We start from the raw sequence: 26,423 nt of genomic DNA on the forward strand, positions 1-26,423 counted from the left end.
CGCGCCACGTGGTGCGCCGCCCCTTTTTCCGGTCCGTGGACCCAGTCCACCGCGGACCGCCACCCGTGCCACTTCCATGTGGGGCCCACATGTCAGCGCCGCCCTCTCTCTCCCCGAGATTTATTTATTGCGCAATAAATCAATTAAGGATTTTTCTGTTTATAGTAAAAATACAGTGAATCTTCTAAAATTCATATCTAATTCATCCGAGCTCCGTTTAAGCCCATTCAAGTCTCAGTAAATCAAGAAAAATGTGTACAATCCATTAAAAATGGTTTTGTTCTCTGTTTCAGTAGTCTTATAGCTTGTTTGTACTGTTTGCTTTGTTTGTCGCTTAGATTCCGGCCCTCCCGACGCTCCGGTGTACCTTGAAATAGTCACCGAAGTTCCTCCAGCTGCAGAGCAAGACATGTCATGCTTGTCACTTGAACATGTTGATCCTATATTGCAAATGCTCCATTGTTTTCCTTCAAATACTGTATTGTTTTATAATATTACCATGGGATGTTTACCTACTGTTATAGCCATGCTATTTTGTACCATGTTCCTTTGTTAGCTTGGGATATGACATGACTAGACATTGGACTAGGGATTGCTTAGCCATGCTTAGTTCAACTAGCACACAATGGGGAAAATTATATTAATGTCTAGACTTCAGGTTCTAGTGTTGACATTGGATTAGAGCCACCGTCCTGGTGTCGCTTCATTAAAATATGTTACATGGTGGGCTGTGGGTGCATGGTTTTGCTAGTCGCACCCATGGCAATTAAGGACCGGTTCGCGGGAAACCCTGGAAGAATTCCTCGTACTTACCACAAGCCAGCGTGGGCAACGGCTGGGCTTGTAGTGTAGCTTTCCTCTAGCTGACGCATCCAGGCAAGGGTGGGCGTGATGGGGTTTGGATGGGCCCTGCGACGGCCTATGCGGCTTCCGGATTCACCTAGGCACGAGAGGGGACTGCCCACTGCCTTGCGAGGAGTGGGGGTGAAACCTGAGGTGTGGTGTGCTTGGTTAGAGGGGGTTATGCGAAGGGTCCTGTCACGACCTCTATCCGGTATGTCGTGGTGGCATGTCGGCGCACGGAAACGTGTTGTGGGGCTGTCTTGTGGGTACAGTTGTACACCTCTGATCAGAGTAAAACTATTCGAATAGCCGTGCCCGCGGTTATGGGCAGTCAACCAGATTCACCGTGATTAGACTCACCCTAGACTAGTCTAATGGAATTGAATAGTATAGGTGGATGGTTGGGTCTGTTGCAACGTGGTATAGCGTTGGACAGTGGATGATTAATATTGATTAATTATTACAACTGTTTACTGCTTTTAACTTCTGTTTATAAATGCCCGCTTTATGCAAATGAACCAATATAGCTATCCCTTGATAATTCCCTGCATCATACCCCTATTCCGGTATGACTTGCTGAGTATAGTGGGTAGTACTCAGTCTTGCTCTATTTTTCCAAACCCTAGAGTTTGAGTATGCGTCAGATGGTGGTTTTTCCGAGGAGTAGGCTTCGTCCGTGCCGTCGAAGATGCCTGTGGAGTGGTATTCCCGCTGCGGTCCAAGTCAAGGCTTAGCTCCAGTTATCTTTTAATTTTCCGCTGTATTTATGTAAGACTTTTTATAATGTTTGTAAGACGTGGATCTGTATGTCAACTTTGTCGTTTGTGTACCCCGGCCGGTCCTGGACGGGAATTTTAATGCACATTCTGCTTGGAATTCTATTCGAGAATTTCTGGGCGTGACATATAACTTATTGAGATCTATTATTTTTATTTTGGTCATTTCTCCATCCGAGTTTGATTAAACTATATAAAATTTAAACTTAAAAATATAAGAAATTCAAATAATTTTTTGGGTAGTAAATGATTTCAAATGAAAAAATTTTCAACAACAAAGTTGTATAACACATCAACATCTACAACTTTTGTTTTGGTCATTTTTCTATATGACTTTGTTTGAACCATTTGAATTTGAATTTCAAAATATGATAACTTCTAACAATAATTTGAAATACTAAATGATTTCAACTGAAAAAGTCATCAACAACAAAGTTGTATAACTCATCAAGATCTATAACTTTTATTTTGGTCATTTCTTCATCCGACAAAGTGATAATAACATTGTTCACAAAATTTGCATCTATCTCATATGTAAACTTTGTGAACAATATTATTATCAATTTATTAGATGAAGAAATGACTAAAATAAAAGTTGTATGTCTTGATGAGCTCTGCAACTTTCATGTTCATGACTTTTTCAGCTGAAATTAATTACAGCTTCAAAATATTATTTGAAGTTTTGAAATTCAAATTTTTAATTGATAAAACAAAGTCACAAGAAAAAATGGCCAAAATAATAGCAGCAAGAACACAATAACATGATAGAGCATGATTTTAGAAACATTTAGGAAAAAGAATCATCCAATTTGGAGTTCATATGAGTGAGATAAATTAGTTTCAAATTTCCAAATTTTATTTTTGCATACGGCTTCCTAAGTCACCCGTATGGAAAAATTGATTTTTTTCATGCGGGTCCTTAAATGGTCCACATACAAATAAATGAAAAAAATTCAATTCTGAAAAATAACCACTCAAATGTTTAAAAACTTTCAATTGAAATGTTCAACCCAAAATTTAAAATATTCAACCAATTTTCAAAAATTTCAATGTGCCTACGAAAATTTCAGTGATACACATTAATTTATTTGTTTCATGATAACATAAATTTGTATGGAAAGTAAACATAACATTTTCTATCTCCCCTTGCCCTTATAAATAGAGATAAAATTTGAAAATACTGATGTTTTGTTTTTGAAAACTAATGGCTACATCTCTTCCTCGTTTTAAGAAGCTTATTTTGAGGGGTCTCGATATTTTGATAATTATTCGTTACCGTATTCGTTTCGATTCGTATTCGCTCCGTATCTGTATTCGATAATATTCGATTCCGTTTTCGTATCCGGGTTTCCGATTCCGATTTCGATTCCGAGAAAAAATATGAAAACGAATATGATAGAGCTAGTTTCCGACCTTATTCGATCCGTTTTCATCCCTAGTTCCCAACATGAAAGAACGAACACTAAACCCATGATGGATTATCACTACTTTTACACTTGGTCCCAAAAGAGAAAAGGTGCCATTAACCATTTAACCTTGCCATTCCAGTACAGAAACCAACCTGAAAAGGATGATGGACTAGTACTTGCAATTCATTCTCAAGTTTGTTGTGGGAGAGCAAGATTCAAGAATCACAAGAAATTACGTATGATCTCTCCGAAAAAAATTTGTTTTGAAGTTTCCTAAACTTGGAAATAGGTAGTCAAAAAATTGATCTCTCTAAAAGAAAACCTAAATTTTATTCCTAAAACTAAAAGTGGGCATTTATGTTAAACTAACAACAAATTTTCCTGTTTTCCTTCATGTCGTGCACGCTGCTGGTGCTCCCCCGCAGAGTGTGGCGCTCCCGTGAGAAAAATCTCGCGCGAATAAGAGAATGGGGACGGCATATGCGCCTAAAATAAAGAGAGCACAGGATGCGGGGAAGGGGCTTCCAAAAAATTAGCATCCGGGTAGGAGATCTGTTGGAGCCATTTTTTTCACCAAAATCCCAAAAAAAAAGATTGGGAATGAAATAAGGGGACTGTTGGTGATGAGCGAGGATTTTGTAACTAAGTTTAGGACTAATGTTGCAAGCTGATTTTTTTATGTAACTTAAAAACACGAAATTGTGGGATTGATGAAAGTAGTATAGGACATATTAGTACGAGTTATTTACAATCATCATCACGTGATAGCTTAGCTAGGAACATTATACAGACACGAACTTGCAACACAATCGATATCGGCGCGTACTTCGGCCCACACACGTATACGTAGTTTGTTGATGGGAAAAAGTGCATCGAAGATCCCTCATCTTGTTATTGGATTACAAAATCATCCCCCAACCACAAAACCAGATATATGTCATCCCTCATCTTACAAAACCGGGCCACTTTAGGTCCTTAGGCGGTTTTAGCCTCGGTTTTATCCTACGTGGTAGCTGAGTCAGCGTAGGACACATGTGGGCCCCACACGTCAGGGTGACCACGTCATCATAATCTCTCCCCTCCTCTCCCTTTCTCCTATCTCTCTTTCTCTGGCACGATGACGACGTGGGAAAAGGGGTGATGCGGCGGCGGTGGCGGAGGCGGGGCCAAGCGCCGCGGGTGGGCGTCATAATCTCCATCCTCTTCTCTCCCTTCCTCCTCTCTCTCTCTCTTTCTCTGGCGCAGCAACGAGCCAGGCGCATGGGCGTCATAATCTCCATCCTCTTCTCTCCCTTCCTCCTCTCTCTCTCTCACTTTCTCTGGCGCGGCAACGAGCCAGGCGCAGGCGGGCACCGCAGTGGTGGGCGTGGAGGCAAAGGCGGGCCAGGCGCCATGGCGGTGGACACAAAGGTGGAGGCAGGTGTCGGGGCGGTTGGCATGGAGGCATTGATGAAAAAAATTATTGGATAGTTAGATATTTTTATGCTTTGAAATGAATGTAAAAGTTAACTTTTTAAGATTATGTAGCATGACACAAGTAAATCAGTTAGTTAATAAAATTATTATCGACGAAGCCATGAATTTTCCCTCCGTTTTCAGTTTGCTTTATTTTCTCTACAATTTTCAAGATTTTCTAACATTTTTTAAATTTCAATTATCCTGCAAAATGGATATGTGGACAGAAATATAGACCATTTCCCTTTGTAAGGCTGTAGAAGTTCCCGTGCGTCCAAGAAAAAAAAACACGGGAAGATTCCTCTGCACAGTTGGCCCCACAGCCAGCTAGGCGCGCAGCTAGGCACGTGAAAACGGAGTTAACGGGAGGTCTCTAGTGAACAGTACGTTACCGGGTGCGCCAAATGAAACACGGTATATTTATGTGTTACCGTGTGTGCCACTGCAGCGCACGATATGATCCTATGTTACCGTGTGTCAGAACGAACACCCGGTATCATTTGGGACGTTACCGAGTGTGATCACATACGCACGGTAACATTAGTTAGCACACGGGAGCTTCCCGTCTCCAGTAGTGAGTAGAGCCCGATACTAGGACAAAAACATATGGATTTTCACTTCTCTGTCTCTACTATTATAAAAATTCTATTATTATAAAAATTGAAGATATTTTTGTTAGAATTTTGATACGTCATCCGTTTTTGAGTTGGTTTTAATCTTTATATATCTATTTTAGGAAATGAAATCTGCTTCCAATGAGATTTTTGGTTCGTCCTGCATCTTTCGCTACTGATCGATAGGCCTGAGCGCGCCCGACAAGAGTTGGAATCACGCTCATACACAGAATCTATACTCTATATAATGTGGTAAATTGTGCCTGTTTAGCCTACGCGAACGCGATCACAATCATGATCAAGAGATCTCCTACAATCACGAAGGGTTAACGACTTCGTGCGACTAACACCGGCGTACGTAGCACCGATGATCGATCTAGCGATGCCAATCATGCATCAAGTAGCAGCAGGCAAGCAGCGTTGTGCGTGAAATTATGTGGCTTCTCTACAGCATCAGCATGGCGACCAAGAACCACTGCTCCAACCTTTGTATCTCTACTATTATAAAAACTAGAGGATGCCCCACGCGTTACTGCGAGACTTGGTTAACATCAATTTGTTAGATAGGAGGTACAATCTCAAGAAAAAACAGAAGAGACAAATAGCTTTCTTGGAAAAAAATTTTTTAGCAGCCCTATCCAAAACTTTCCACTAGAGATTGAAATAACTTTTGCATGAAGAATGAAAACTTTATATTAAATAAATTCACTATCTTAATAAATGCAAATTTATACATGAATTAGAAAACATTCTACTCAAAACTTTCTACGAAAATCATAAACTTATTACCCTGAAACTTTCTACATGAAAACGTTGAAATAACATCACTATCTAACTAATATAAATTTATATGTGAATTATAGAACTTTCGTACTCAAAACTTCTATGGGAATAAGAAACTTACTACTCTGAAATTTCCACAGGAACTTTATGTTGAAATAACATCACTATCTAAGTAATTACTCCAAAACTTTCTACATGATTAAAAAACTTTATGATTAGAAACTTTACACAAACGTTACGTACAAACTTTCTTCTGATACAACAAAAACAAAAGTTTCTACTAGGAACCACACCTATACTTTCTATACTTTAGAAAAACTCCTCTTTCCAATTTTGAAAAAGAAAACTTTCTATTATAAAATTTGGAAGACATGCTCATTGTTGCTCCTTGGGGAAATATCTTGACCATTTTTATGGAACTTCAAAAAAAAACATTGCTTCTCTGTGCAACAATAAATAAGAGACCAAATAAATTATTTATTTCTTAAAAAAATAAGTAATTATTTATTACTTATAGAAAAATAAGTAAGAGGAAAGATTCACAAGAGCAAGAAACACCAAGATGGCTGATGAGCGAACGATTGCCCAAAGCGAACACCCCTGTTGCCCTACGTCAGAGGGACGTCCTACCACGTTGCTTTGTTCGATCGGCATCGGACAGGAGCGATCGAACACAGGGACGAACAAGCTAGCTGTCGCAGCCCACGCAAGAAAAATCGGCCCACGAAGAGGCTCGACCGCTGTCTCCACTCTGACACATCCGGAGCGCCCGCCGGCGAGGATGGACATGCTAGAGCGGCGCCTACCGCCGGCAAAAATCAGCCCGGTCGATTCCATTCGGGAACATACGTCTAAAAGAAGCGTGTGAATACTCTCGTTCTTGCTTTTGCTGCAGAAGCCACGAGCTTGCCGTTAAACAAAAATCATTCATGACCAAACTAATTAAAAAGGAACACTAGCATTGTCAACTGGTTATGGATGCTTTTCACCGTCGATTTGCTCATTAACACAGTAATACCCTAAAAAAGAGATGCACAGATACATATACGAGTCCTTTCCTTGCTTGGAACTGGAGATGACAACATTGCCGCCGCCGACGGCGCCGGCGGCGGGAGTGCCACGGAGGGAGCGCCTTCGTGAGCCTTGCCATGGAGCACACCTGCATCTCCAGCGCCGCAATATAATCCGAGGCCTCCGCCAGCAGCGTCGAGAACACAAGCTTTCAGAAACTTCGCCTTGGTCACCACCACGAGAAAATTGACATTGTGCCATTCTCAAAAGTGGGTTTCGTCCAAATACCACGCTGGGAGTGGGCTTTATTAAAATGTCACTTTCAATCGAAGACTACACGCTATAATGCCCGAACAGACAAAAATACCCCTGTTACTACCTTCTTCCACCTCTGACAAGGGATGCCTCGCCGGCTCGCCTCTGCCACGCCCACCTCATCCGCCTCCACCTCCGCTCCCCTTCCTCCCCGACAACCCCCGCCTCGTCCGCCTCCACCTCCGCACCCCTTCCTCCCCACCTCGACCGACCCCAACCGACGACCCCGTGGTCACACTCCACGCCATCTGCGCCACCAACGCCGACGTCGGCGGTCTCCGTCTTTCGTGCCAACCCGCCGTCCTAGCCACTCCCGTTCTTCCAGGCGGCGGAGGCGCACCCGCACGGCGGAGTCGTTGGTGGGCATGGCCATGGCGAAGGCGCGGCGCAGTGGTCATCGGAGGTGCAGGCGACGGCGGCGGTGGCCGGGACGGGTGCGGGGGCTCGCGGAGGGCGGGGCTGGGATGGGGGCGGATGGGAGGGGGCACGGGGAGGGGAGCCATGGGAGGGGTCCCCGCAGGGGCCTGTGGCCTGTGGTTCTCCATGGAGGAGAGCTCGCGCGAAGGCAGATGGTGGCCGCCGGCGAGAGCTGATGGTGATGGAGGGAGGAAGAAGATGAGAGGAGGGTAATTTGGTCCGAGATAGTATTTTAACGTGTAACCATGTGTTGAAAGTGGCATTTTAACGAAGCCCACTCCTAGCATGGCATTTGAGCGAAACCCACTTTTTAAGGATGGCACAATGTCAATTTTCTCGGTCACGACACATGCGGCCGTGCGCGCGAGCTCTGCCGGGGAGCGCAGGGAAGATCCGGACAAAGCCAAGGCCACTTCAACCCGGGACTCCTGCGACCTCCTGACACCGGAGCTTGACTGGCAGCGCTTGCCTTCTCTTCCCCTTCCAACGGAGCTCCGGCTGTGTCGAGAGTGGAGACGGGCGGACGGCAGTCAAGCCTCTTCGTGGGCCGATTTTTCTTGCGTGGGCCGCGACAGCTTAGCTTGTTCGTCCCTGTGTTCGATCGCTCCCGTCCGATGCCGATTGAACGAATCAGCGTGGTCAGACGTCCCTCTAACGTAGAAGGACATGACTACACAGCTAGTGCAGCTACCACTCCATATATGATATAGCTACCACTCCATATATGATAGATACTATCCACCTATACTTCAAATACAATTTTCTCTAAAACTGCTCATCCGATATACGATCCGATTACACCGTTGTGTTCGTAACAGTTAAATCTTTATAACAAGATCTCACATGATTATATTTTGATAAAAAAATATAAATTACTTTTATAATATATCTAAATTACTTTTAGATTTCACTAAGTTACTTCTTAGACATATAAAAGTAATTCAATAAAACCTAAAAGTAATTTGCATATACTATAGAAGTAATTTATAACAAAAAGAAAGTAACTTCTATAATATATGTTAATTACTTTAAAACTTTATTGAATTTACTTTTATATGTTTAAGAAGTAACTTAGTGAAATATAAAAGTAATTTAGATATATTATAAAAGTAATTTGTGATTTTTTATCAAAATATAATCATGTGAGATCTTGTTGTAAAGATTTAATTGTTACGAACACAACGGTGTAATCGGATCGTAGATCAGATGAGTAGTTTAAGAGAAAATTATATTTGAAGTATAGATGGTAGGAATATTTTTTCTACTTGATCAATTAGTACTATAGTAAAGAACGATTCTTCAAGACACATATCTGGACAATGGCTGATCGTATCTGGACAATGGCTAGCGTCGCTTGTTATGTCTAAATCAAGAGCACTCTCGATTTAGATTTTGCGGACGTAGAAGCCATTACGTCTATCAGAACGGATCCGATTCCATTCTGACTGGGACACAGATTCAGATTCAAATGTTTATATATAGAATGTTTTTTTACATCAGTATAAAGTTTATAAGTGTATAGTTTATATGTATAAAGTTTGCGTTTAAAATATATTTGTGAATGGTAAGTTCTAAAATTATGTAGATGGACTTATGTGAATTGAAAGACCAAAATCGAACTAAAAAATAGTTTCCAATTAGAGACTTTTTTCCATAAAGTTTGATAAATACTTGTATAAATCTGGTGTACATGTGGTCTGGCCGTTCGCTGCGCGTGCGCGGTCATGCGTCAGACCTTCCCATAGAAATGAAATGGCATTCAACAAACAAAGAAAAAAGATACGCATATGGTAGTAACATGAAATTGCTAATGCAACATTTCTGATCAAAACCAATTATTAAGCAAAACCTAAAACACAAACTTCGGATGCATAATTTTGTAGCAAGAGCAGGAGGGGCACATCAAGTCAATGTAGAAAGTTTCTACAGCATTACCATGTACTTCAGGGTAATCCTGCTTGGTTAGAGTGGTGTATGGTATGTAAGCACTTTTTCAGGAAATATTCAATATATCTTATCATCTATTTTTAGTTGCATTGTACTGATAGTAGTAGTGACGTTCTATAATAGTTATCATGTCAGTAAGTGATCCAGCTTTGAAACTTACGGATGAATTAACTTATCCACAATCATTTATTTTCCAAGCATTCTATCAGCACCTACCCCAATCAGAACCTATTTCAAGCAGTATCATGTCATAAACAAATGAAATGAACTGACAAAAAAAGGCATGGAATGAATTTAGTTACAGCTAACCTCTGTTTATTGACGTGATGTCAACAAATATATGTGTGCTCCTAAGAACAGAACGGGGGACAACTAAAAGCACTCATAAATTTGAAAAATACACAGTTAACTGTAAGGTTCACCAAATCGCTGGGTTCATCAAGCTTGCTGCGGGATAAAGCTCGATGTGGCAGGAAATACATGCGACCAAGATGACGAATCAAACAAAAATCACAACCGAATGCGCAACTAATGTAATAATCCAGGAGAGGAAAACCAAATCATGGTAGCAAGTTCACCGTAGGAGGGAGCTAGACGTTGAGGAAAATACCGGCGACAAAGGAACACGATGATGAGCCGTTGCCGCAAAACCCCTAGACCTGTCCGTCTAACTTCACCATCCTCGCCTTCCGCCTTCACGTCTCCGAGAGGATGGTCAACGACGGCGATGGAGGGTCGTCGACGCTCCCGAAGACCTCACCATCTATCCCCCCTCCGCTGGAGTGATAGGAAGAGAGGGCAACGAGAAAGGGAGAAGGGGAATAAGGGGAATCGGACCTGTTAACCACTAGAGGAAAGAACAGATTGCGAAAGAGCGCGACGCGAGCGTTCGGTAGTTGGAGATTTCGGCTTCGGAATCGGGCGGCTACTGGACTCCCTCTTTGGCTGCTGCTTCAATTCCGCGGCCGTATTATAACTGCTGCACCGGATCCTCTGGCCGGCAGAAACCTCCCATAAATCCGTCCTCCGATCCGTTCCGCCGGTGATAATTTGTCTAGTCGACTCAAGCTAGCCATAAAATTCTTCATCTTCCGAGAGTAATTCCACCGACCAATTCAAGTCTGAGATTGATTAATTGGTGTGCGAGCGAGATGGCGGCGGCGGCGGCGATAGCGCAGTGGCTGTCTGATATGGCCGGGTTGGTGATGAGGTGCTGTAACCCTATCCCTAGCTACACCAACGAGGACGGCCCCAAAAACCCGGAAGCTCTTACCACCCAAACCATATGTAAGCATCCACGTTAATTTTTATTTTTTTAATTAGATCTTGTCCCATCGAGGTGCGTTTATACTTAGGCCCTATTTGATTCAGCTTAGGATCCTTATAATCTGGATTATTAGGAATAAGCTAAAATAAACAGATAGCTTATTAGGGCGTTTACAACACACCGAGGTGGCGTTCAGCCTCGCACCCAAGAACCGAATATTCGGTGCCACATCGGCAATTCGCGTGGAATCCTCAAGAACGTGGAGCAAGTTTTGGCTACGAGTTCCTCGTCTTAGCCGGTAGGACCCACACGTGCCAGAGGAGAAAGGGAGAGAAGAGCGAGGAGGGGAGGGCGGGGCCGACCAGGAGAAAGGAGCGGCGGCTCCGGCCGCGCCGCCCCCCGATCGGCGCCGGCCAGGGCTCGCCAGCTGCGCCACCCCTCGATCTGCGCCGGCTGGGGCTCGCCGACGCGCCGCCGCTCCGCCCGGCTCCACGCGAGGACGACCGCGCCGCCGCTCTGGCGCTCCGCTCGGCTCCGTGCGAGGACGAGCTCACCGCCGCCCCGGCGCTCCGCTCGCTCGCTGCTTGGGCCGCCCAGCCGTCGCTCCGGTCGCCGCCTTGCTGATTCCGTCGGTGGGGAGGAGTTCATGGTTCAGTGACTTTCTTTGGTGGGAACGAAGACTAGAGGACAGAGAGAGGGTAGATGAAAAGTAAAAGGGAATAAAGATTGGTGGGCCCCACTTAAAAAAAATGCACTGTGGAGTATTGTTCTTGGGCGTTCTCCTGCATAGGTGGCATGCGAGGCTCCTCAAATTTTGACGACGCTGCATAGGTGGCATGCGAGGCTCCTCAAATTTTGACGACGCACTGCTACTGCCCTTACGATAGAATATTATAATCTATAAGTCAGATTACTATAATCAGTAATCCACTTTAAAGGTGCTTTTTTAGATTATTGGGTAGCTAACAACTAACAAACAGCTTATAATCTAGGAAAACAAACAGCTCGCAGCTTATTATATGTCGGCTTATTATAATTCAGTTTATAGGATTCTAGTTCAATAATCTAGATTATAATAATTTTAAACTGAAACAAACAGGGCCTTATTAAATAAGTAGATTAGATACAAACATGTTGTACTAGATTACTAGAATTATTGTTTTTTCTTTTCTTCTTTCTTTTTAGTTACCGTCAACGAGATTGAAGCCTTATATGAGCTTTTCAAAAGGATTGATGGTGCCATCATCGAATATGGCAAGATCAACAAGGTACGCGCGCGTGTGTATCATGTTTAACTAGATTACAAATGCATGTTGATTAGTAGAATTATTAATTATTTGGTTTACACATATCTTGAAGCATGCATGCATATGCATTTGTTCGCCCTCGATGGTACACATCAAACGGAAATTAAATACACATGAATGAATAATGTCTATGTCTACTCGCTGCATGCGATGGCTCACTAATCTCAATCGATTACGAAGCCTCGGCCGTTCAATGATTATTTCTTAATGTTACCAATGAATAGTTAGTATTTGATTTCTTGCCAAACCAATTAGAGAAAATTCCTTATATGCCACTCAAAATTACTCATTTCCCTTATATATTATTGAAAATGCTACGTTTCCTTTTATGCCACTGAGTTTTAGTTTTCATCCCTTTGATGCCACCACCGTCAAGTCAGTTGACCCTAGCTCCCGTTAAGTGAGTTAACATGTTAGATTTTTCTTCCTATACCTGTATTACCCTCACTCTTCAATCCATGCTATCACTAATTAATGATCTGAAATGTGCCTAGCACTCTCTTCATCCTTGGTCACCCAGCGAATCAAGATGATTAGTTAAATGACTGCAAGCTAAAATCAAGAATAATTAAATGTGTGCCGATAGTTAATTCATGTTCTAGTATATATGTGCCCTTGATGCAAATTAAATGTGTGCCAATGGTTACATCAAATGACTGCAAGCTTGCAATCAAGGATAATTAAATGTGTGCCTACGGTTAATTACGGAAGCTTGTTTAGCAGAGCTTGTGGAGGTGGTTCACCGATATTAGCAACTTCTCTGGTATGCATGGAGAGGAGCAAACGCGATGTCACACAGTAGTGGAAGTGTGGGACTACAGGAGCTAGCTCAGTTAGTCAGTGTCTCGGTGATGGAATATGCACAATGGTGAAAAAAACATAAACGAGAGGGAGAGGAACCTGAGAAAAAAAAACAGAGGGAACAAGGGCACTAGTGTCTTTTCATGGCCTACTTAACACCAACTTAACAGTAGTCTAATGGTAGTGGCACTAAAGGGATAAAAATTGAAACCCAACGGCATAGAAGGAAATGTAACTTTTTCAGTAGGATATAAGGAAGCTAGGTAATTTTGACTGACATATAAGAGATTCTCTGTCACGCCCGGAAATTCACTAGTAATTTCCGAACTTATTTGTGCATGAAATCCTCGTCTAGGAATCAGCCGAGGTACACAAATTGACAATTTAATATACAGATTTATCAAATTAACTAAAACGATAAATACTTACTTAAGAGGCACTTAGTCCTCACCACGAAGAAAAACTGCAGCGGAAAATAAAATCTAGCGAAGCTCCGGCTCCACTCCCACAGGCAGCTCAACTGGGGTATAAGCCAAACGTCTTCTCCTTCTGGATTCTTTTTCTTCAACTGAGGTTGATTGATTATTGCAAGGTGAGCATATGACATACTCAGCAAGCCACACAGCAAATATGCAAGTGCACAAGGATACCAAAGGATGGCATAATATAGGCTCATTTGCAAAAGCAGCATTTAGCAAAACATTTAAGAGAAGTAAAACAGTGGAGTAATTAATCAGAAATTTTAATCAACACTGAACAGCACACCCATGCTGCACAGGCCCAACCATCCTGAACAACCATACACGGCTGTACAGATCTAACTCCAAACCAGGAGCTAAGCAAATTATTACCAGGTATAACATCCATAATTATTGTGAGAGGTGTGAGACTAATCACGAAAAACATTGCTCAACCCGCCCATAACCGCGGGCACGGCTATTCGAATAGTTTTACTCTGGCCAGAGGTGTACCACTGTACCCACAAGACACAGCCCCACACCATGTCACCATGTGCCTCAGTACCACCACGGTACCTCGGTAAGGAGCTGTGACATTACCCCTCGCACAACACAATCCACCACAGTGCACCATTCCTGGATCATAATCACCCCCTCAAAAACCAGAGGCATGGACTCCCCAGCGACCCCCGTGGGCTTATCTCCGCCACTTCTCAGTCTGGTGCTCCGCAATGAACTATGTTATACAAAAGGTAAAGCCGTTGCCCATGCTGGCTTGTGGTTGGCACGGTTAATGTTTCACAACAGTAGCTCGCGAACCGGTCCTTAATTGCCATGAGCACGACTCTCAAAACCATGTGCTCACAACCCACCTTTATCATATTTTAGTTGGCAAGTAATTATTTAACCAATCACGATTGACCATCGTGAACTATCATTAAGCCACCATTAAATAATAGTGAGTCATAAGTTATCCCAATAGTGTGCTAATGTTTCTAAGCATGGCTAAGCAATTATATCTAATATTTAGCTGAACCAATATATAAAGCTCAACTAGTCAAGTTATAATAACCCAAGGTATCAAGGAATAAAGTAATCAATGCAAATTGGCCATAACAAAGGAATAAGTTCACACCACCCGGTGACATTCTAAAATAAATGCACAGTTGAAATAAATAGAGAATTTTAAATATAGGATCAACATGCTCAAAGGATTGTGTTTAGGATCTGTGTGACTTGCCTTGCAATAATCGGTCTTCAATTAATCTTCTTGAATACTTCCGGCGCACTCGCGAACCTTCGCAACGACGAAAACGACAAGCTAACACGTAAAACGAAGAAAAACACTAATGAAAACCAAATAAACAGTACATAAAAAGTAAACAGTACATGAATTATGAGACTTGAACGGCCTCATTCTGACTTCGTATGAATTTATTATGAATTTTACAAGATTAAATCTAATTAAAGCCCATTTAAAAAGAATTAAATAAATTTAATTCAATTTATGGACAATTTTATTATGTAGATCTTTATTTTATACAATTTTTGCAACTTGAACCACATTAAACTGAGTTACAAAGAATTAGTTATGAATTTTTAAAGATTAAATCGGATTAACACACTTATATAGATTTTAATTGAATTATGACGTAATAATGAATTATTTTTGAAAAGGAAAAGAGAATTATTGCGTCAGCGGGTCGGGTTTACGGTGGACCCGGTGCACGGCAGCGGTTCACGGGAACGGACGGCCGAGATCGATCCTATCCACAACGAACGGCCGAGATCGATCGGATCCACCGCGGCTCACGGACGGACGACGACGATGACGTCAGCGGTGACGTCACCACCGGCGGCGGCTCGGAAGCGCAAGCTCGCCGGCGAACGACGGCGCGACGACGCAAACGGAGGACACCAACGGGTAGAGGGCGACGCGGCGAACTCACCGGTGACCAAAGAAGCGGCGGAGGAGCAACGGATGGCGCCGGCGACGAGGAAGAAGCGGCGGCGAAGATCGGGTCGACGGCAGCGACGGTGCTCCAGCGGTCTTCGGCGACGGCGAAGGGGTGGACGGGGACGGCGGCGACTTGGCGACCACGATGACGACCTCCCCGAGCGACGACGACGACCGGAACGGCGGCGGCGCACGGCTGGAGCGGCGGCGACGACGGCGGCGCTAGGTCACACGGCGCTAGGGCGCTTCCGACGGCGAGAGACGAAGACGAGGGAGGCGGCGGGTAGAGGAGAGCTCGGGGGTCCTTTTAAAGGGGTTGGAAGGCGGCGGCAAAGGCCCACGGCGACCGGCGGCGGGATGGAAAGCTCGGGGTTCGGAGGAAAGAAACCGATCCGATTCGACCTCGAATTCACGAACTTCCAAAGCGATTGAGACGATGATTCCAAAAGAGAAAAGGAAGAGGAGATCGAGAAGATCATTTCCCCTCTAAAGATTTCACCGGATCAGGAAAGGATCGATCGGATTTGGAAGGAGACGGCGGCGGCTCGGACGCGGCTCGGCTAGGGTTTCGGGCGGCGGCGGCGGCGCGAGGAAGACGAACCTGACAGGTGGGGCCCACCTGTCAGCGACAGCGAGAGAGAGAGGAGAGCGGCGGCTCGGACTGGGCCGACTGGGCCGGGGAGAGAGAGAGGGTTTTTGGGCCGACTTTCGGCCCAAAGCCAAAAGAAGACTTTTAAAAACCTTTTTCAATTTAAATTATTCATGAAATGCAATTCCATTTATTAAAAATACTTCCTTAGCTCAAATAAATCCCAGAAAAATCTAGGAATTATAGAATTAAGCAAAGTATTTAACAAAATTTTATCTAGCCCAATTTTATATTGAGATTTAGCAAATTAAAATTAGATCTTCTCTTTTAAGCTTTTAAGATCATTTCTAATAATTCCTTTTAAACAACAATTTATAGTTTAAGGATTTTTAAACAAGAAAAGCTCTTAACAAATATAATTAGATCATTATTGATCAAATAATTACTGAACTATTCTTTGTATCATTTAGGAATTGAGCTCTGAAAAATCCGAGAAAATCTCAGAGAGTTGACTTAATCATGGAGAATTTAATAAAAATTAAATCCATCCGTGCTTTATATTTAGAAAATTTTATTTCCCACATTTAACTTCACTTGTAAATTAAAGAACATTTAAGATAAATTTTATTATTAATTTATTAAATAATTTATAAATCCTGAAACGAAAATCAGGATGTGACAGATCTACCCCCCTTATAAAGAATCTCGTCCCGAGATTCGGAACGGCTAGAAAGAAAAGGGCATAGGTAAACTGCAGTCTATCTTATTCCATAACTCCGATAATTATTCTAAGGCTTTAAAGAAAACTACTGCCGCTTTGAAACTGGTGGCTGAGCTGTAACACTTGAAGACGCAACTCTTGAAGACGCAACTGGCACTGCATTTGCTCCTGTGACGACAACGTTGTTGACTTGACCTTGCGACTGCGGATGCTTCGGCTTCGGACACTCTCTTGCAAAGTGGCCTGGCTTGTAACAGTTGAAACATACCTGCTGCTCCCTTCCACTACTGTTATTCTCCTGAGACTGATCCTGCTGAACTGGCACCGACTGATTAGCTTGCTCGATGTTAACTTCATTGCTTTCATTAGTCTCTGATTTGATCTCACCACCGATGTTCAACTGTTGCGATTGTCCTTGACCAGCGGAAGAAGATTCACCAATTTGGAGTGGCTTGATACGCTGCCTCTGGCTACTACCTTGTGCCTCCTGGAATACAATCATTTTCCTTTTACGGTTATCCATCCTGTTCTTCTTGTCTTCAAGTCGAATTGCTTTGTCAACTAGCTGCTGAAAATCAACATAGTCATGAGAGATCAACGTAACTGACAGTTCATCCTTCAGACCTTCCAAGAACTTCTCCTGCCTTTCCTCGTCAGTACGCACATCTTCTGGAGCATAACGTGCCAGACGATTGAACTCATGAAGATACTCTGCCACGGTACGATCCTTTTGCTTCAAAGCCCTAAACTCACGCTTCTTTAAAGCAACAACTCCTACAGGTATGTGTGTCTTCTTGAATCCTTCGGTAAACTCTTCCCAAGTGATTGGTTGTCCTTCTGCTCTGTTCATCCGGAAATGATCCCACCATTCTGAAGCAGGTCCTTGCAACTGATGTGAAGCGAACATGACTTTCTCCTGATCTGTACACTGGAGCAATTCCAACTTCTTCTCAACAGCGTGCAGCCAATCACCTGCTTCCACTGGGTTGGTAGTGCTAGAAAAGGTAGGTGGCCTCACACGAAGAAAATCAGTTAACTTGTTCTGCGGCGGTGGAGCATTGTTGTTCCCTTGGTTGAGCTGGTTCTGCATCTGCTGTATCATCATGTTCATTAACTGAATCTGTTGAGCCAGAACTTGAGCAAGAGTTGGGTTCCCTTCATTGTTATCGTTTCCACTTCCACTGGCACGAGTGTTCACCATCTGTTGCTTATTAGAGAAGATGGGAGGAGAGGGGTTACACTAAAGACAAGACCTTAACCAGGTTAACACTGATCTGATGTGTGTAGACCATTATATTGTTCAAGTTGATTAAGCAAGCAACCTAGTATAGTTACACGCTCATCAATGAACTACTCCAATGATGGGAATGCAACCATACCTACACACAAGCAAGCAACAAACGTTCTATCCTACTAACTATTCCTCAAAGACACTTTGGCGGCATAGGTTCTAAGGTAGGATCCAAACTTCATTCCATCTTGACCACTTGGCACTTCGGTCCTTCCTTGATCCACTTGACTGATCTCCATAAGTAGACCTCATTAGCGTCTTCAAGTTTCAATGTCTTAGAACTACTCAAGTTGAAAGCAGGAGGGGAGAGGATGATAAAATGATTTATAGAGAATTCTAGAGAAGGAAGAAAGGAAAATTTTCACAAATCATGTTTTCGGAAAATTTGTCCTTAAGGTTTGACCATTTGGCTTATCCTACAGTCGAGATGGCTCTGATACCAACTTGTCACGCCCGGAAATTCACTAGTAATTTCCGAACTTATTTGTGCATGAAATCCTCGTCCAGGAATCATCCGAGGTACACAAATTGACAATTTAATATACAGATTCATCAAATTAACTAAAACGATAAATACTTACTTAAGAGGCACTTAGTCCTCACCATGAAGAAAACTGCAGCGGAAAATAAAATCTAGCGAAGCTCCGGCTCCACTCCCACAGGCAGCTCAACTGGGGTATAAGCCAAACGTCTTCTCCTTCTGGATTCTTTTTCTTCAACTGAGGTTGATTGATTATTGCAAGGTGAGCATATGACATACTCAGCAAGCCACACAGCAAATATGCAAGTGCACAAGGATACCAAAGGCTGGCATAATATAGGCTCATTTGCAAAAGCAGCATTTAGCAAAACATTTAAGAGAAGTAAAACAGTGGAGTAATTAATCAGAAATTTTAATCAACACTGAACAGCACACCCATGCTGCACAGGCCCAACCATCCTGAACAACCATACCCGGCTGTACAGATCTAACTCCAAACCAGGAGCTAAGCAAATTATTACCAGGTATAACATCCATAATTATTGTGAGAGGTGTGAGACTAATCACGAAAAACATTGCTCAACCCGCCCATAACCGCGGGCACGGCTATTCGAATAGTTTTACTCTGGCCAGAGGTGTACCACTGTACCCACAAGACACAGCCCCACATCATGTCACCATGTGCCTCAGTACCACCACGGTACCTCGGTAAGGAGCTGTGACATTACCCCTCGCACAACACAATCCACCACAGTGCACCATTCCTGGATCATAATCACCCCCTCAAAAACCAGAGGCATGGACTCCCCAACGACCCCCGTGGGCTTATCTCCGCCACTTCTCAGTCTGGTGCTCCGCAATGAACTATGTTATACAAAAGGTAAAGCCGTTGCCCATGCTGGCTTGTGGTTGGCACGGTTAATGTTTCACAACAGTAGCTCACGAACCGGTCCTTAATTACCATGAGCACGACTCTCAAAACCATGTGCTCACAACCCACCTTTATCATATTTTAGTTGGCAAGTAATTATTTAACCAATCACGATTGACCATCGTGAACTATCATTAAGCCACCATTAAATAATAGTGAGTCATAAGTTATCCCAATAGTGTGCTAATGTTTCTAAGCATGGCTAAGCAATTATATCTAATATCTAGCTGAACCAATATATAAAGCTCAACTAGTCAAGTTATAATAACCCAAGGTATCAAGGAATAAAGTAATCAATGCAAATTGGCCATAACAAAGGAATAAGTTCACACCACTCGGTGACATTCTAAAATAAATGCACAGTTAAAATAAATAGAGAATTTTAAATATAGGATCAACATGCTCAAAGGATTGTGTTTAGGATCTGTGTGACTTGCCTTGCAATAATCGGTCTTCAATTAATCTTCTTGAATACTTCCGGCGCACTCGCGAACCTTCGCAACGACGAAAACGACAAGTTAACACGCAAAACGAAGAAAAACACTAATAAAAACCAAATAAACAGTATAAAAAGTAAACAGTACATGAATTATGAGACTTGAACGGCCTCATTCTGACTTCATATGAATTTATTATGAATTTTACAAGATTAAATCTAATTAAAGCCCATTTAAAAAGAATTAAATAAATTTAATTCAATTTATGGACAATTTTATTATGTAGATCTTTATTTTATACAATTTTTGCAACTTGAACCACATTAAACTTAGTTACAAAGAATTAGTTATGAATTTTTAAAGATTAAATCGGATTAAAACACTTATATAGATTTTAATTGAATTATGACGCAATAATGAATTATTTTTGAAAAGGAAAAGAGAATTATTGCGTCAGCGGGTCGGGTTTACGGTGGACCGGGTGCATGGCAGCGGTTCACGGGAACGGACGGCCGAGATCGATCCTATCCACAACGAACGGCCGAGATCGATCGGATCCACCGCGGCTCACGGACGGACGACGACGATGACGTCAGCGGTGACGTCACCACCGGCGGCGGCTCGGGAGCGCAAGCTCGCCGGCGAACGACGGCGCGACGACGCAAACGGAGGACACCAACGGGTAGAGGGCGACGCGGCGAACTCACCGGTGACCAAAGAAGCGGCGGAGGAGCAACGGATGGCGCCGGCGACGAGGAAGAAACGGCGGCGAAGATCGGGTCGACGGCGGCGACGGTGCTCCGGCGGTCTTCGGCGACGGCGAAGGGGTGGACGGGGACAGCGGCGACTTGGCGACCACGATGACGACCTCCCCGAGCGACGACGACGACCGGAACGGCGGCGGCGCACGGCTGGAGCGGCGGCGACGACGGCGGCGCTAGGTCACACGGCGCTAGGGCGCTTCCGACGGCGAGAGACGAAGACGAGGGAGGCGGCGGGTAGAGGAGAGCTCGGGGGTCCTTTTAAAGGGGTTGGAAGGCGGCGGCAAAGGCCCACGGCGATCGGCGGCGGGATGGAAAGCTCGGGGTTCGGAGGAAAGAAACCGATCCGATTCGACCTCGAATCCACGAACTTCCAAAGCGATTGAGACGATGATTCCAAAAGAGAAAAGGAAGAGGAGATCGAGAAGATCATTTCGCCTTTAAAGATTTCACCGGATCGGGAAAGGATCGATCGGATTTGGAAGGAGACGGCGGCGGCTCGGACGCGGCTCGGCTAGGGTTTCGGGCGGCGGCGGCGGCGCGAGGAAGACGAACCTGACAGGTGGGGCCCACCTGTCAGCGACAGCGAGAGAGAGAGGAGAGCGGCGGCTCGGACTAGGCCGACTGGGCCGGGGAGAGAGAGAGGGTTTTTGGGCCGACTTTCGGCCCAAAGCCAAAAGAAGACTTTTAAAAACCTTTTTCAATTTAAATTATTTATGAAATGCAATTCCATTTATTAAAAATACTTCCTTAGCTCAAATAAATCCCAGAGAAATCTAGGAATTATAGAATTAAGCAAAGTATTTAACAAAATTTTATCTAGCCCAATTTTATATTGAGATTTAGCAAATTAAAATTAGATCTTCTCTTTTAAGCTTTTAAGATCATTTCTAATAATTCCTTTTAAACAACAATTTATAATTTAAGGATTTTTAAACAAGAAAAGCTCTTAACAAATATAATTAGATCATTATTGATCAAATAATTACTGAACTATTCTTTGTATTATTTAGGAATTGAGCTCTGAAAAATCCAAGAAAATCTCAGAGAGTTGACTTAATCATGGAGAATTTAATAAAAATTAAATCCATCCATGCTTTATATTTAGAAAATTTTATTTCCCACATTTAACTTCACTTGTAAATTAAAGAACATTTAAGATAAATTTTATTATTAATTTATTAAATAATTTATAAATCCTGAAACGAAAATCAGGATGTGACATTCTCTCAACTAATTATATAGGTCCAAAATTGAAGCTGCCTAATATTTTCTTCATCTATAGTTTTGAAGAAACACCAAACATGTGTCTTGCATTTTCTTCGTCATATCGGTATTTAATTGCATCACTGTCTAACTAATAGTGTTTTAATTTGATTTGCAGGAAGAGTTCAACTTGAGAGTATTTGGTCCTGAAAAGGGAGGCACCATGTTTACTGATCAGGTACGTATACACTTGTATGCTTTGATGAGCTTTTTCTTTCTTCCTTAATTCACCTAGAATAAACTGGAGGATTTTTGTACTTTGGTCCTCGTGTAAATAAATAAGCTCTTTAGTATGCCACATGTGTCATAATCTAAAATGTTCTAAAGTGTAGATATCTCATACTCCCTCCGTTTCATATTATAAGACATTCTGCCCACATTCATATAAATATTAATGAATCTAGACATATATGTGTATATATTCATTAATATCTATATGAATGTGGTCAATGCTAGAATATCTTATAATATGAAACGGATGAAGTAGTATTTATTTACAGGTAGGACTTAGGACACGTAGGAATCAGTACTAGTATTTCAAAGGAGATGGTTGAAGAAGATTGAGAAGATTTATAAAATGAGGTGAACCATTAGCATATGATTAATTAAATGTTAATTATTGTAAACTTAAAAAATGATTAATGTGACTTTTTAAAACAACTTTCGGATTTTTTTTAACAAAAATGCACCGTTTACCGTTTAGAGGTCTTTCTCTTCAATCGGCTAAAACGAACACAGATGATGTTATCAATATGTATGTATGGACAAAGGAGTGGATTGGCTGTTTTTCTAACTTTGATATTTTTGCCATTTTGCTTTGTAGGTATTTGATTTATTTGATTTGAAGCTTGAACAAGCTCTCGGATTTGAAGAGTTTGCAGTAGCTTTATCCATCTTCCATCCTGACACTCCCATGGAGGACAAGATCGATTGTAAGTTGATACCAGTTCCATAGTCCATGTCTAGTGACTTTAGAAGGAAATGAACAACCTTAAGCAAAGACTATTGTGTCCATTCTCAACTGATTGACACTGTTGAATTTGACTACTTAGACTTTCAGTGCTAACAATTGTTGACTTGGTAACACGAATATGATACTACTGAATTCCAAAAGAAAAACTTTTACAGCATGAGAAAATAGTAACTTGATTTTACGATGTCATTCTTAGTTTCTTGTAGTCAAGAGGTTCATGTTTCCTATTTGAGTATTTACATAGACACTCCAATTTGTATTGTTGTCCAATTTGTCATTTTATTACTTGATGCTATAGTTTGTCAATGAGTCAAGCTTAAATAATTATACCATTTTGCAGTTTCTTTCCAGTTGTACGATATCAAGAATCAAGGTTTTATTGAAAGAGCAGAGGTACTTTTCTTGACCAAGTTATCACACACCATATGTTACTACTTACTAGCTCATAGAAGAGCTAGAGCTCTGTTAGTACTTGGCCACTTTAATGTTTTGAAAGTTTGAGAGTGGATTGAACTAGTTTTGTCACTAATCAGACATTTTACTTGTGTGTAATCTTAGCTAAAGCAAATGATGGTTGCCACACTGGCTGAATCAGATCTGAACCTTACAGACCAGGTCATAGAAACCATCATTGACAAGATGCAGATTTCATGGCTCTTTATCCTTAATTCTGAGTTTAGTTACTTTGGGATGTTAGAACTGATGCAGTTTTGAGACATGACACTTACTGAATTATCTCAAATGAAATGTTAACTGCAAATTTTTTTTTCCACTGTCATCTGAAGACATTTGAGGAGGCAGATACGAACAAAGATGGGAAAATTGATTTCGAGGAGTGGCAAGCACTTGTCAACGCCCATCCATGTTTACTGAAGAACATGACTCTGGCCTACCTCGGGTAGTAAGACTCTCCTACGTTGATCCTTTCTTTTGTTTTCCTTTCTAGTACACTATGTTCTTTTGAAAACTTTGCTCGAGTGAATGATAATTTGATCGACTCTTTTGGTTGTGTATTTTGATGGTGTTAGCTTTACTTCATGCTAATTGCAAAGATGTTGCATGATTTGTTTGAGCAGAGATATCACCATGACATTTCCTGAGTTTGTCTTCCACTCTCAAGTGAAGGACTAATCCTGACAGTCCAGCTGGTCAAGTAAGCAATGCTCCGAAGGGATCGTATTGTCGTCGTGTTACTCTTCTTAGCCTTTACTCTTTTGTAATGATACTTCAGCACAAGTGTACAACAACAGGGATCATCTCTTGGATGTTCATCCCTCTCCTCCCTAGCTTAGTTTTAGCTAGATAAGTTAATTTGTGGCCTTACCAACCTGACATGATCGAAAAATAGAAGCAGCAAGTGGCAGCAGTTGTACATTCCCATCAGATAACCAGATATTTATGTGGTCATGTATAACCATGCTCATGTTAATGTTTAATAAGCAAATAAATTCACTAACACCTAGATAGTACATCCATACAAGTCAGAGACCGTACGTGTAATTTATGCTAGCTTCAAAATTGAGCATGCCGATCTGATAGCTCGGCAGCAGGTGGATGTATCAAAGTATGACAACTTAAGTATGTCGATGCAACAACATGGATATGCAAAAGTGCTTTCTTGGTCAAAGAAGAGGAAGGTGCCATTATGCGTGATTTTTTTTAAGAAACACATCATCAGGGCACACATTGATAAAGGAACCACCTCAGCCGCTTGGAACTTCCATGCAATTTTGTTGCAAAATTACGTGAATTTGATATTCTTTCCTCTTTTTCTGAAAGACGGAAGTAGGAATTAATGTGGGCCATTTATTTGCAAGAGTTACACATTTACTATTTAACACAGACATACATGGAAGGAAAGATTTAAAAAAATACTAAAAGTTTCAAAACACTTACGTTTATGAAAAGGAAAATGAGCATTTGGAACGAGTCCAGAGAATGCAAGGATTATTTTGGGTGGGCACAAGAATTTAAGGGCTTATTCGGATCATAGGATTGTAAAAACGTAGGAATAGAAAAATCATAGGAATATGATAGAAATGCATGTGTAAAACAGAGGATTGAAAAACACAGGATTTCTGTAGATAGGATTGGTAAATGTGTTCGGATAGACAGAGGAAAAACAAAGGAAACGGAAAAAATGAGGTAGGAGTGGATGTTCGAGACTCCTAATGGGCGATCAATCGCTGGGCGACAGGAGCAGCGATCGATTTCCCTTTCCGCCACTTGCCGCCACCACTTGCCTTTTCTGGTTTTTCTTAGCCTCTTTTCTATTGGGCTTGGCCCACGAGAGCCCATCCACAGCACGCGATATCTCTAATGTGCGATCAGTCGCTGGAATCTCGGCGCGTCAACCAGCTTTCATTCGTTTTTTTTTTTTTTTTGCCAGGCTCGTGCACTTGCTCTCGTCTTTTCCACTGCTTTTTTTTTTGTTTCCTCACGTGGTTTTCGTTTTGGCACCGTATTACTTTCCTATTTTATTAAATTTTTTCACCTAAAGTTTGTACATATTAAATTTACACATCTAAAGTTTACACATCTAAAGTTTATACACCTAGAGTTTATAGATCCAAAGTTTATAAGTTAAAAGTTTATATACTCGATTCAAATTTGAATTTAAATTTAAATATTTTTTATATATAGTACACGTAAAGTTTACACATCTAAAGCTTACACATCTAAAGTTTATAAGTCAAAAGTTTACATATCCGATTCAAATTTGAATTATGTATAAACTTTAGATGTATAGAAATACTATATATATAAAATATTTGAATTCAAACTCAAATTCAAATTTGAATCGGATATAATTCAAATTCAAATTTGAAACGAGTATATAAACTTTTGACTTATAAACTTTAGGTCTATAAACTTTAGGTGTATAGAAATACTATATATAGAAAATATTTTGAATTCAAATTCAAATTCAAATTCAAATTTGAATAAGATATAATTCAAATTCAAATTTGAAACGGGTATATAAACTTTAGGTCTATAAACTTTAGGTGTATAAACTTTAGATGTATAGAAATACTATATATAAAAAAATATTTGAATTCAAATTTAAATTTGAATCGGATATATAAAATTTTGACTTATAAACTTTTAGTCTCTAAACTTTAGATGTGTAAACTTGAGGTGTATAAACTTTAGGTGTATAAATTTATTAAAATAGGAAAGTAATGCGGTGCCAAAAAAAGGAAACCAGGTGGAGGGAGGGAGGGGGGAGGGGGTAGCGAATCTGATCGCTACCCCCATTGCCAGGGCGATCGATCGCCCATTAGGGCTGCCCGTGGATGTTAATTTTCCTTTGTTTCTCTATTGATTGCACAGGAAAGGAATGTTTCCTCTGATTTTCCTTTGAATTGATTCATTGAACCGAACGAAAGGAAAGGAAATATTTCCTATCTACATTATTCCTCTGAAAATCCTCTAAAAATCTCTCACTCCGAAGAGGCCCTAAAAGGGCAGGAAAATAAGAGAAAGAAGATAGAATGCACCATCTACCTTCAATTTGCACCAAACCAGCACCACTCTTCCTCCCTAGGTTTTCTCCAGTCATTTTCCTCTGGCAAAAGTAGCGCCACACTGCATGCTTTGTTATGCAAATCAA

At 41.7% G+C, this 26,423-nt stretch overlaps 1 protein-coding gene across 1 annotated transcript; it reads left to right on the forward strand.

Moving 5' to 3' along the window:
* Positions 1–10,721: 10,721 nt before the first annotated feature.
* LOC107276218 (calcineurin B-like protein 3) lies at positions 10,722–24,184 on the forward strand. The gene is made up of 8 exons (XM_015768942.3): positions 10,722–10,857; positions 12,023–12,105; positions 21,956–22,015; positions 22,661–22,769; positions 23,151–23,203; positions 23,369–23,446; positions 23,593–23,708; positions 23,887–24,184. Exons 1-8 carry the CDS (start codon positions 10,722–10,724, stop codon positions 23,939–23,941), a joined length of 690 nt encoding a protein of 229 aa, XP_015624428.1. The 3' UTR covers positions 23,942–24,184.
* The last annotated feature ends 2,239 nt before the right edge of the window (positions 24,185–26,423 follow it).

Source organism: Oryza sativa, chromosome 2 (genome assembly GCF_034140825.1).
Source record: "Oryza sativa Japonica Group chromosome 2, ASM3414082v1".
Taxonomy (NCBI): domain Eukaryota; kingdom Viridiplantae; phylum Streptophyta; class Magnoliopsida; order Poales; family Poaceae; genus Oryza; species Oryza sativa.

Bases quoted from the DNA above. Each gene is read 5' to 3' on its own strand.
- LOC107276218 (XM_015768942.3), top strand. From the start codon at position 10,722: ATGGCGGCGGCGGCGGCGATAGCGCAGTGGCTGTCTGATATGGCCGGG. The intron at 12,106-21,955 runs GTACGCGCGCGT...TTTGATTTGCAG, and splicing joins AATATGGCAAGATCAACAAG to GAAGAGTTCAACTTGAGAGT. The intron at 23,447-23,592 runs AAGATGCAGATT...CACTGTCATCTG, and splicing joins TCATAGAAACCATCATTGAC to AAGACATTTGAGGAGGCAGA.